Source organism: Oxyura jamaicensis, chromosome 2 (genome assembly GCF_011077185.1).
Source record: "Oxyura jamaicensis isolate SHBP4307 breed ruddy duck chromosome 2, BPBGC_Ojam_1.0, whole genome shotgun sequence".
NCBI classification, from domain to species: domain Eukaryota; kingdom Metazoa; phylum Chordata; class Aves; order Anseriformes; family Anatidae; genus Oxyura; species Oxyura jamaicensis.
The window spans coordinates 30,055,678-30,069,238 of record NC_048894.1 but is presented as its reverse complement, the minus strand read 5'-3'; the positions used below and the strand labels follow the sequence as shown (position 1 = coordinate 30,069,238).

At 34.7% G+C, this 13,561-nt stretch overlaps 1 protein-coding gene across 18 annotated transcripts in view; it reads left to right on the top strand.

The window, feature by feature from the left end:
- DGKB (diacylglycerol kinase beta) overlaps positions 1-13,561 on the top strand; it is a 377,456-nt gene that overhangs the window by 165,099 nt on the left and 198,796 nt on the right. For all 18 annotated transcript variants that reach the window (XM_035317633.1, XM_035317628.1, XM_035317627.1 and 15 more), the window contains 3 exons: positions 2,832-2,917; positions 4,042-4,131; positions 9,097-9,257. In XM_035317633.1, the coding sequence (XP_035173524.1) occupies positions 2,832-2,917; positions 4,042-4,131; positions 9,097-9,257 (337 nt within the window). The remainder of the gene's footprint in view (positions 1-2,831; positions 2,918-4,041; positions 4,132-9,096; positions 9,258-13,561) is intronic.

Here is a 13,561-nt window from a genome sequence, read left to right as displayed (position 1 = left end):
TTGTTGTTTGACTTCCATTGTTTTATGTCTGCTTCAAACCCTTTTACCATGTTCTTCTCCAATACTTATTTCCCGAACCATTTAAAAATGTTCTGTGAATAAGAGATAATAGTTGTTATTAAGATACTAATTGACTAAAAGTATGTTGATAGTCAATACTTACGCTTTCCCTCAAGTTCTGTTAAGAAATTTGTCTAACTCTTTCTTCACAATGATAACTCTTACTGAATTTGATTGGAACCATATGAAACAGAAAAATATTTTCCCTTACAAACCCTTAATGTAGGCTATATATTCTAATTCAGTAAGAAAGCTTTATTTACATTTAAATTTATAAATATATTTACTTTTATTTTTTAAAATATTTATATTTATGTTGAATATCCTTATATAACCTACATACCAAATATGTAATATATTAAACTTTATATTTGTTTCATATGCATTATATAAAATATGCAAATATAAATATTGCCTTTATATTTAAGATTATAAAAAGAAAAGATCATTTGCACTTAATTCTGTACTATGAGATTAATTGTTTGGGAAATTTACTATTTATGTGTATAAACTATTCCAGTGGAAATATGAATGAATCTTAGTGAGAATTTTTTTGACAGTTTTGTCAGATTCTTGAGTTCACCAGTTTTTTGTTTATATTTTTTAATGAACATTAAGCCTTGAAAGCCATATGATGAGGATACCTGCTTATAAAAAGTTGTCTGAGGTTAAGGTCCATGTTCTGCCTATCTAGATTAAAACTAGCATCAACCCAATGTTTTTGTTTGACTGATTGATTGTTTATTTGTTTTGATTTTTTATTTGTTTTGATTTTTTATTTGTTTTTGTTATTCCCATTCTCCCCAGCTTTCTTTTTTAAACATGTATTACATACAGTAGAAGTGCTTAAATATTAACAGAAGTTGGTACCTCTATAACTTCATTTTAAATTAATCTGAAATACCCTCGGTGGAAGTAGCAGAACTAGCTCTGCTAACTTTCTAAAGAATCAACACGATCGGGTCAAAGTGGGAAAGCTGGTAATGGAAGGCATTTATCCGTTTGCCAGTTCTTATGAAATGGTGGCGAGGCACACTTGTGAGCCTGGATATTTCTCTTCTCACTTTCATTGTGATGGGATGTGACTTCCAGCAGAGGGTCTTTCAGCACACATACTTATTAGAAGATGTGTTGTCCAAGAGTAACCAGCCATATTTGGCATTTCGGATCAGAAGAGATCCTATAGTGCTTGTCCTTCAGACTCGTCAAGTAGAACATAAAAGGTGAGAAGAGCAAAGCTGGGTTTGACACAGAATGAGTAAGCATCATTGAAACGTTGTACTTGACACTTGTTATTGTGTAACAGCTTTTCTGAGCAGAGGAAATTAGGATTGGGATGACAACGTGATGGATTTATCTATCTATATTTGTTTACCTTGAAATTCTTGTCTAGAACTAATTAAATAAGAAGTTATCCTGTCTGTGGTCTTCTACGTCTTAATTACTTTTTGTTTTTTGACTGTTGTGCTTCCCCTTCTGTTTCACATTCTCTTTCTTTTGCCCTGTAGTTTTTCATTTGTTCTTCATTTTAAAAACAGACATTAAAAAACAAAAAACATACAAACAAACAAAAAACACACCACTTTTGAGAGACTAGAACACCATTCTCTTAGCAGAACCAAAGAGCTCCACATGGGAAACAGCTTGATTTAAACACTTTTAACTTATTCAGTAGGTTTATTTCTATTTCATAATTTCTGCACAATGTGATTGTACATTTATTATGAGGTTGCAAAGTGGAAATCTGATCTGGTCACCAGCTTTTAAACTATGCATTAAGATGATTTTGACATTAAAGAGTAGAACAGATTTGAATGGCCATACATACACATATATATAATTCAGCAAAGATAATTTTTCATTAATTTTTCATTATTTTTTAATTATTTTTTAAATTAATTTTTGTCTAGTTACAATTTATTTGTAAGGAATAATTTCAGTACATGTCAAAACCTATCCTAAAAAAAAAAAAAAAAAAAAAAAAAAGTTTAAAATTAAAAATATTGCAACTTACAATGGTTTTAATATATCTTCACTTTTCAGCATTATGGAACGTTGTTATTGTATAAAATGCATAATGATGCAGTGATATTGTTCAGCACTCAATGTATGTGGAAGCAGAAATAGCTGGGTAAATATTACCAAAGATCTTGCACTTTTAAAATAGTTTCCAGGATGATGTAATGGGTGCTTTCAATCTGATGCTTACACATATTATATTAAACCACAGTGTAAAATTGTTTTTATCAACCACAGATGTTCAGCTTATTATGTATTACCGTACTATTAGAAATATGCCATTTTCATATGCTTTTATAGGCAACACCTCACAAGAAAGTTTTGTGGCTAATATATTCAGCCACCATAGACTTCTCTGTCTAGAGAGACTACATAGCCATTTACAACTGAGCAAGCAGTTGTATTTTCTGAGAATAGTTTGAAACAAGTTTTGAACTGACACAAAGATTTGGAGTAAACATTAGTTCCCATCTTTTTCTAATACAAATGCATCATAATAACCCTTGAATTATTATATTTATATTAATATATTAAATTTGGTATGCTAATTTATATTAGTATATTAAATTTATCAGATAATTCACTGTTGGATTGTATTTGTTGTCTGTTTAAAAAATGAGTGCATGGGCAGAGGTGACTAAGTGTTAAATTGTCATTTAGTATTAAATGAAATGTCTTACGCCATTAAATGTAGGAATAATGCACAATGAATTTATGTTAATTAAATAGATGTCTTAATTTACTGTTTTTAGGTTAAGTTTTTTCCGAGATGTTCCTGAGTTCAGAGTACTAGCATGTGGTGGAGATGGAACAGTAGGCTGGATTTTGGATTGCATAGGTAATCAACAGAGTTTATATTGTTTTGCTGGACACTTATCTTTCATTTTACTGCTCTTTGCTATATTTACTAGCATATGGATACAAATATTTCATACAATATGTTCATTTACATTTTTTAAATTTAATAGTTTGAGAAATTATTATTTTTAAGGTTATTAAAAATGCAAAATCCCTGGATAAGTTCAATGTTCATGGTCCTGCGGATTCCCAGAAGGCAAGAAATTTGAATCAAAACTGTTTTCAGTTCAGTCTGTTCCCTATACTGAATCAGAGGAGCTACCAAATTTCCGTTTATGTTCCATTATTCCATAATCGAGAAAATGTCACAACAGTCCTTTGAAAAGAATTGTCCTTACAGCCATTTAAATGCCCGTGCTGTGGGGTATGTACATTATTTCAGATTTTGAGTTCTTTCAGTCAGTTGGCCATAAAGTCCTGTGTATAAATAATTAGGAAGGACCAGAGGTCAAGATAATACAGATTTAAACTTACTGATGATTTTTAGGGAGCATATCTTCCACACCACAGCATTGTTTATTGGACACTAGAGAGGCTGCAGAGAAAATAATTGGAATGTCTGACAAAGGAACTGAGGAAGGAGATGACGAGTCCAAAAGATTCAACTTTACTGTTTGGAGAGTGTTAAAAATTGTGATTTTTTTGTGGGAACTCTGGACCAGAAAACCTGAATACAACTGAATGCACAGCTAAATAGAAATTTGGTCACCCATCTGAAGGATTTGTTTCATTATTCCTGCCCTGAACTAATACTATTTTACATTCCTAGTTGGGAATAGTATGGATGAAATTAACAGAGAGCACAAAATATTCAGTCTGAGAAAAATATAGAATATTGTTTATGTAAATTTATCACATCCTTGGGTTAAAAAAGTCCATGTGATAATAATATAAATTAGAATTAAGTATTGACTATTGGCTATGGAAGGGGCTGCACAATGGAATGTCTCAATGAAATGCTTGTTGTTGTACAGACAGCAGAATCTCATGTATAAAATACATATCACTGTCTTTCACTGAAAGAAAATGTAACATAGTTACTATATTGGTACAAAGCAATTTGAATTTTGTTCCTTAGTTATGTTTTTCCTTCTTTATTTACAGAGAAAGCAAACTTGCTTAAACATCCTCCAGTTGCTATTCTGCCTCTTGGGACTGGAAATGATTTAGCAAGGTGTCTGAGATGGGGAGGAGGTAAACAAAAATTAATATACCTTGCATTATGTAATTAAAAGAAAAAAAAAATGCAACAAAGTCTACCCTTAACATTTGGATGTCTCTTTTCTGATGTATGTAAAGAACCACTATTGCCTTTCCTCTTTTTGGAATTAGCTGTCTGTAAATGCTATATGAACTGTTTTATAGATATTAAAGGTCATAATCACTCTTCATAGCTTGCTAGTAGCTCCTGCTCACACCAAAGTACAATGAGAGTAGTATACAGCTACTTGGTTGGCTTTTTACCTTCTATATTGCAGTTATTTCTTTAATCAATACATTATAAAAAGAGTATTCTTAAATGGATTTTAATTGGGGCTGTTCTGAAAGGGTTACTGAAAACAGCTAATAATGGTTTTGGAGTGGTTTCATCTTTTTTAATATTCATAAATATTAAATGAAAAATATGTCTCAGCCTCAGACTAGTTCCTTTGGTCCACTCGTTTCTCTTCTCCTACAGAGGATTCCAGACAATAAGTGCTGTGGTGCCATTTATCAGGAAATGAGAAGACAAAGAATGTTGAAAGAAGAATATATGTAAAGGCAAAACTTTAATATCCTTTGCATCCTTTCCTGAACCTAATTCTCAGCTTCTCCAATAACTTATTTTCATCCAGGATTTGCATTACAGAATTAAAAAGAACATCATAACCTGAAGGAGACCCAAAGAAGAAAGTCTTAGGCAAGGCAGTCTCTGGAGAAAGCACATCAGTTCACAGGCTCATAAGTAGTTCTGTTTCAGGTCTCAGTTGTTCATTTCAGTTCAGATATTGTATATTTGGAACCTGGCTATTTATTTTGAAATTTCCAGCCTTTGCAGATATTTGTTCCTTCTTCTGTCTCAACAAAATTTTCTTTCCAAATGACTATCTAGTTACCAGATATGTCTTTAGCAAATTTTCTGTAGACTCCATGCTAGAGAACTTTTGTTAACCATAATGTTAACAAAATCAAATCATTTTAACAAAATCAAATCAAGTCAAATCATTTGAGGACCTTCTTCATTTTTCTGTCATGACTGGTGATTGTTTATTCTTGTAGTCCTTGAAATAAAACCAACCAAATCAGCCTTATTTAACTTTCTGGGCAGTTCACTGAATAGTCATAGAATAGTTCAGACTGGAAGGGATCACAGGAGGTTTTCTTGTTCAATCTCCTACACCAAGCAGAGTCAATTATAAGAGCAGATCACATTGCTCAGGACTTTATCCAGTGTGGTCTTAAAATCTTCCGAGAATAGAGTCAGCATGGTCTCTTTGGGCAGCTTGTGCCTGTGCTTGACTGTCTTCATGGTGAAGTTTTTCAGTATATACAATCTGAATGTCTATTGTTTCAAGTTACACTCTTTGTCTCTCATCTTGTCACCATGTACTGCTGTGAAGAGCCTGGTTGTGTCTTGATAATTTCCTTACAGACCTTGACAGGCTGCTATTAATTAGGTTACTCACCACCACCACCACCATTTCTTCTCTAGGCTGAAGAAGCCTATCTTCCTCAGCTTCTCCTCACAGAGCAAGTGCTCTTAGCCTCCAGTCATCTAGGTGGTCCTCAGCTGAACATCCCCCCATTGATTGTTGTCTGTCTTGTACTGTATGTGCATGTGGGGAAGGAGGGCTCTAAACTGGATGCATTCTAATTGCTGAGCAAGAGGTGGACTTCACTTCTCTCAAGCTACTGGCTCTGCTCCTATTCATGACTGAGAATGCTGTTGGACTATGTTGCCAGGCTATTCTGTGAGCTCATACACAGCTTGCTGTCCTCCAACACCACCCCTAGTGCTTTTTTCACATTTCTTCCTCTCCCAGTCTCCCAGTCTGTCCCCAGTCTGTATCATTGCAAGGGTTATTCCTTCTGTGATAAGGGGGGGGCGGGGGAGGTGGAACAGGTCCCAAGATAGACTGCTGCAATACTCCAGTTCTCGTGGGTAACCATACAGTGCACAGCTTATTTGCCACCCCTATCTAAGCTCAGTAATCAAGCCAGTTTTACATACCCATCTAGTTCCCTACCCATCCAGAGAGTAACATCTCAACTTATCTGCAAAACCACTGTGGGAAACAGTATTGAATGACTTGCTAAAGTAGAGGTAATCGATATCTGGAGATCTTCCCCTTGTCCACAAATCCACTCATCTTGTTATAAAAGGCAATTACTTTGGTCAGGTTTACCCATGCTAAATCTATGCTGGCTGACTTCTTCATGTGCCCAAAAGTGTGTTTGAAGAGGTTTTGGTCATGATTTCTTCTAGGGACCAAAATAAGGCAGACTGGTCTGTAGTTCTCCAAATTATTCTTTCAACATTTTTAATGACAGATTCAAAATTTAACTTTTTTTTTTTTTTTCCCTGTGATGTCACTTTTGACATTTCCCACTCTCCATGCCTTTTCAAATATGACAGAAAGTGGCATTGCAAAGCTGTTAGCCAGCTTTCTCAAAATCTTCATATGCAGCCCATTTGTAACAGAAGCATAAAAAGTTCCCTTGAATTTGCTCATTATTAGATTACCTCTGTGCCCTACCCCCATTCTGTCTTTTGGCTAATTACTGTATCCCTCAATAATCATGTCTTGGTTTTATGCAATCTACACGATTCTAAACTGTTTTGTAGTAGGTGAATCATGAGGCTGATTTATTGTGTTACTGAACCCGTCCATTTCCTTTTCCTTTGGGAAAAGACCTCACTTAAGCAAGTTAAAAATAAAACCCAAATGCTTAGTCCTATTGCAATTAGCAAGCAAGATATTTATTATGTTATTTAGATCAACTCTATTCATCTGAATCTGAGAAAACATGTCACGTCTTTCTCTTCTGTGATCTTTGCAGCTTTTAGCTGAAATCAAAAATTGTTTTTCTATACCAATAAGTTTACCATTCAGGTTCCTCAATGAGGTGAAACAAATCACACTCAACAAGATCACCTCTGATGATATTTTGACATTTTCTTCAAGAAAAAAAGAAAAAAAAAAAATATGATGAAGAGCAATAGATGGGTACTACTTCTCATTTCATTTGACCTGTCCTTCCATTCACTTCTATTTATCTTTTGTTTTAGTTGACTACTTCTGGACTAAAGTAAATATAATAATAAAAAATACATGAAAATATTCTGGCTTTCATCATTCTTCGCTATGTTGCTTTTTGGTAGACAGTGACATAACACAGGTACTTCAGTAGGTTGGGACAGGAGACAGGTTTCCCAGAAATCAAACCACTGGTGAGTGGTCTCAAGGACACAGACAAATGGAACTGAGCATGCTGCCGCTATGTGGTGGTTGGAAATAACCTAAAATATATACTATACAGCCATAAGGTAGTACATCAGCAATGTGTTTTGAACACAGAAGCTTTGAATGGCTGTTTACTTTTTTTTTTTTTTCTTCCACATGCTGAATTTCAGTTGAATCAGTAGCTATGAAGAGAACTCCTTATATTTGTCCTGATTTTCTTCATGCAAAAGTTATAACTTCTGTTTACCAAAGACATGGTTTTTACTTTACTACACTATTGATGACCTTGCAAGTTCATAATTGCTTAAATATGAAAATTTATTCATGATTTGAAGAAGAAACAAGTCCACAGATCTTAGTTAACTATTACAAAGCCATTTTGTCTGAATAGTATTTAAAGCTGATAACATAACCTAGGAAAGTCCCCCCTTTTTATCTGTATGCACATTTATACTGTAGTTTATATGTGCTTAGAATAGTGAAAGCAAGTATACTGCTTAGTTTGGTATACAGTGTAGTGAACTAGGGAATTACCTAAAGACAAATGTGCTTCTAGCAAGTAAGAGTAAGATCTTTTTACAGATCAAGATGAGACTTATAAAGAAGTTGCTGAAAGATGGCAAAATGTTAGTTATGCTGATGTCATCAGTAATGAATGAATTTCTTTTTTTTCTTTTTTTAAATATTTTTTATACTAGACCACACTGAAACAGTTGGTTTAAAAAAAGAAAAAGGCTTTTAATCTTTCAGTCTCATGTTAGACTGTCATCAGATAAATCTAAGATTCTGAACTTTTTTTTGGCATATATTTTGAAATCAAAGGCACTTAAAAATTAACATTAATTTCATAACAAGAACATTTGGCAAACTATAACCTTACATCTTTGAATAGCTGTTGTAAAAATACAAGGGACTGGCAAATTTAGAATATCAGATTATTTTCTCCAGTATAAATCTGACACCCAGTGAAAACTATAGAGTTAATGTATGTTTACATTAATTTAGCTAAGTGCGAAGTCATAGAATCATAGAATCATTAAGGTTGGAAGAGACCCTCAGGACCATCCAGTCCAACCATCACCATACTACCAATATCACCCACTAAACCATGTCCCTAAGCACCAAATCTAACCTTTCCTTTAATGCCCCCAGGGATGGTGAATCCACCACCTTCCTGGGCAGGCCATTCCATTGCCTGACTATTCTTTCTGAGAATAATTGTCTCCTAATTTCTAACCTAAACCTCCCCTAGCACAACTTGTGGCCATTCCCTAGATTCCTCTCATTAGATATCTGAGAGAAGAGACTGACCCCCAGCTCCCTACACCTTCCTTTCAGTTAGTTGTAGAGAGCAATAAGATCTCCCCTGAGCCTCCTTTTCTCCAGACTAAACAACCTCAGTTCCCTCAGCCACTCTTCATAGGACTTGTGTTCCAGGCCCTTCACCAGCTTCGTAGCCTTTCTCTGGACATGTTCCAGGGAACAGTTTCAGTTTAATAGTCAACTCTGTTAAACTCCTTTTAATGATAAGTGCTGGAAAATTTTATACACTTCAAACATAATCCTGATTTTTGGGTCTTGTATAGTTTTCATTTTTCCAGTCATCTAGAAAGAGAATGGAATCTAAAGGGGAAAAACAAACAAACAAAAACAAACAAACAAACAAAACACTTCTTTATGTTTGGTTAAAATAACCATTTTCACCTTTTGTTAGGTTATGAAGGAGAGAATTTAATGAAGATTTTAAAAGACATTGAGAACAGCTCAGAGATTTTGCTGGACAGGTGGAAATTTGAAGTAATTCCCAATGATAAAGACGAGAAAGGAGACCCAGTGCCTTACAACATCATCAATAACTACTTTTCTATTGGCGTGGTAAGACTCATGCTTGTCCTTAAGTGATGTTCTTTTTTTCTGTTTTGAATAAGTATTTGATTGGTTTAGAGTGAAGAATTGTTGGTTACAGATCATTTATAATGTTATTTTCCTACTGAAATGAATACATAGATGACTGACTGACAGCAATTTACATAGATTTACTTACACACATTCAAGGCAGAATTATTTTTCAAGATCTTCTACCTTCCCTTCTATAAAAAAGATATTTGTGTTGTTCCTAATGGTTTATGAGCATCTACAGCACTAAATTTAGGTTGTCATTATGAAGGTCCTGTAAAAATATAAAGGAAAACTAATCACTTAATATGAGCTCAAGTAACCTTTTCCATTAGGATTCACATGATCAGAACTATTTAAAAGAACAGGGACATTCTCTCTTTCTTTAGGAGAATTTTAAATAACAAAATAATAATAATAATAAAGAGAAGTATATTCTTGGTTCTGTCTTTTGGGCATATTCACAGTTAGAATGAATTATGAGGAAAAAGGATGTGAGAAGCTATTAATCTCCTACAAACTGCATCTCCAGCTTGTGCTTCTCTCTTTATATCTACTTCTCCCATTATATCTGCTCTCCCCACTTCATATATGAGGGGAGTCAGAAATATCCAGTCAGACTCCCTAGAATTCTTTTGCTTTGGATATGCTTTCAAAGACTAGCAGAAGGGGGACTGTGATGAGGTCCAAATTTCACAGATTAAAGAGTTCATAAGTAAGATTTTTAACTTGGACACAGCTGTAATCTAGTTAACTTGGGGACATGACCTCCATCAACTAGTACTGGCTGTTCTGAATCTCTCTCCCTCTCTCTCTCTCTCTTTCTCTTAAAAGTCAGAATCCACTTTTTCAGAATGTATAATTTTATAGTTCAGTATTTCCAAATGCTACACAAAAGTGTTTTAATGGAAAGTACCACATAGTCATCCAAGGAAATTAAGGGTCTCTTCTTGATTTTCTTGGTCACTGTGCTTCAGTCTTAACAAGGTTCTGCCACAGCTTTAAATGGTTATATGAAATTTTTACATATTAATTGCAGTTCAGTAATTTTGATATACTGCTGATCAGCAGTATGCAAATGTTTATTTCTTCCAAAAAAATTCCTTGGCTTCTTTTCCTGTATAGTCTTAAATTATGAAAATAAATAAATAAATATCATGACCCCCAAAGTTCAGATATCGAAATAGGAAGAAGTTATTATTATTATTATTATTATTATTATTATTATTATTATTTGGCCTGTATGGTTTGATGTTTGTTATTTACCCTGTCTTGTACAAAACAAGTGCAAAGAACAACTAGATGAATCAGAAATAACAGAAATTAATACAAAAAAGCACCTAAAGGCAAAGTATACGCATCTAAACTAGTGCAAAAATAAGTTCATAATCGGGAGTGGAAAGGAAAATCTTTACAGCTTACAAAATAAATAAATAAATGAATAAATAAAAGCAAATGCCTCACACAGGGGAATATATTCAGTGACTTTGTCAAAAGAGAATATTGAAGCTCAAAAGTGAGGAAAGAAAATAAATGTGTTACACTGAAGAAGGAAGCAAATGATGAAAGGGAAAAGGGATGAGATTTTATGCCTATATACATTAATACAGTGTGATTTAAATGGTTTCTAAAATGTAGACGAGCACCACATGTAAAGATACAGCACAGAAACAGGAAATTGATAGTAGTACATTTGTGAATGTGAACTTTTTACTCTTCACATAATATAAATAAGAGCAGCAGAAAATTATACCAGAAATGGACAATACAATATGTTGCATTCATAAAAGCTTCTAAAATTGTAAAATCATATTTTTGAAGCAGTAAAATCTGTTACGTTTTTCATATGTTCAAGTTTGTAAAATGCCTGCCTGTTTCTTAAATTCATTGGAATGAATAGGACAGAGCAAATACAGAAAGTCAGAAATTGGATCTTAGACTTGCTGAAATTGTTTAAATCACATATTAGGTAACATTTATGATCATAGACCCATAGAAACAAAAGATTGGAAAGGACCTACGAGATCATCTAGTCCAACCATCTTCCTATCAACAATACTACCCACTAAGCTTCTAAACCGTATCTTGTAGCATATTGTCCAGGCGCTTCTTGAACACTGCCGGGGATGGTGACTCCACCACCTTCCTGGGCAGGCCATTCCAGTGCCTAATCACTCGTGGAGAGAAAATGTTTTTCCTAATATCTAATCTAAATCTGCCCTGGCTCAACTTGATGCCATTCCCTAGATTCCTATCATTAGTTATCTGGGAGAAGAGGCCGACTCCCAGCTCCCCACACCTTCACACCTTTCTTTCAGGTAGCTGTAGAGAGCAATAAGGTCTCCTGTGAGCCTCCTCTTCTCCAGACTAAACAACCTAGTTTCCTCAGCTGCTCCTCACAGAACTTGTGCTCCAGACCCCTCACCAGTTTTGTTGCTCTTCTCTGGACATGATCCAGGGTCTTGATGTCCTTGTAGTGAGGGGCCCAAAACTGAACATAGTACTTGAGGTGCAGCCTAACCAGAGCTGAGTACAGGTGGATGATCACCTCCCTGCTCCTGCTGGCTAAACTGTTTCTAATACAGGTCAGGATGCCATTGGCCTTCTTGGCCACCTGGGCACACTGTTAGCTCATGTTCAGCAGAGCATTGATCAACACTCCCATTTTTTTTTTCTTTTTTTTTTTTTTTTTTTTTTCCTGGACCCTTGAAGACCCTTGATAACCATTGAAAAGCCAAGCAAAATGTTTGCCTATGCAAATGGAAAACTTAAGATACTAAAACTTATCTACAACTGAAGTAAACCTAGTTTCACAAAAGCAAAAATGTTTTCAGTACTTCATGCCTAATACAAACTTTGGCAAGTATTGAATTAGAAAAGCCTCTGTCTACCACCTTGTTGGACACCAGCAGCTGCTATCCAAGAACATAACTTGAGTCAGGCCTACAGCAAAACAAAATAAAAAACAAACAAACAAACAACAACAACAACAACAAACCACAGTGCCACCTACAAGTTTATACTAAGAGAAACAAAAAGGATTGATATAATAGATGAAGTTAATAATAGAACCATAGAAAATGATAGTTTAGGGGACCTCAGACAGACACATATATCCATTCCTCTTCCTAAGGTAGAATTTGTGTCACTTGCCTCATTCCTCACAGATGTCTATCTATTTTGTATCTTTTCAGATAAAGGATTTTTTTTTTCCTGTGATTTTTCTATTATTGCATTACCATATGACTTTATTACTTTGTTGTTCTTGCTCTAAAATTTATTTTTCATCTCTAATATGAATAGTCTTGGTGTAGCCTGGGCCCAGGATTTCTTGTCCTGTGCAGACAGGAAAAGGAAAATAAATCATTCCGTTCCTCTGTAACACTCTTTGTTGCTTACTGGAAGGTCAGTCAGATCCCTTCTTTTGTTCCATAGCCTAACTATCTCCAGTTTCTTCAGTGCTTTCTCACAGAAAATGATCTCTAGACATCTGATCATATGTGTTACTTTTAGCTGTGTTTAGATAAAACATGAGAATTCAACCCAATTACTCCCTTCAGTTCATATCTCCCTAGAACTGTAGTGGTCCCAATTACAATGTTGTATTTGATGTCTTATCAGCACTGAGAGGAAAAGAGGAATTAACGTCTTGCAAATGATTCCTCTATAAAGAAAAAATAGCCTTCTTAACAATAGCATGATTTTATTTTTATTTTTATTTTTTTCATATTTGACTGATTCATTGCTGATTTCAGATACTGTTCTGAAGAACTACTACCTCGTATCTCTTTTGGGTTTTGCATAACTTATTCTTCCTACCTACATGCAGAAACTTTCACTTACTGAATTACATCCTCTTTCAATTTTTACTGTTTCTCCAAGGCACTACAAAGACTGATGATAACCTGTGGCATATTTTACAATGCCTCATAGATTCAAGCAAATAATAGGTGTGCTGTCAAATCATTATGAACAGAATCTGCAATATGGATTTTGTGAGAGTATGGCAAAAATTGTATTTGGCTACAAACAATCTCAGTGTCAGCTTAGAAAGGCCAAGGGAGTAAAACTCAATAAAATTGTGCCTGACAAGGGGCTCTTACTGCCTTAAGGACCATAATTCAGGTTGGAAGGGATTGCAGTAGTCAGTAGTCCAATCTCCAATGTTCTTAGCAGGGTCAGCTATAAGAGCAGGTCACATAACTGAAGGCTTTATCCAGCTGAGTCTTCAAAAACTCCAAAGATGGAGATGTTACAACCTCTCTGAGCAACTTATTCTGCTG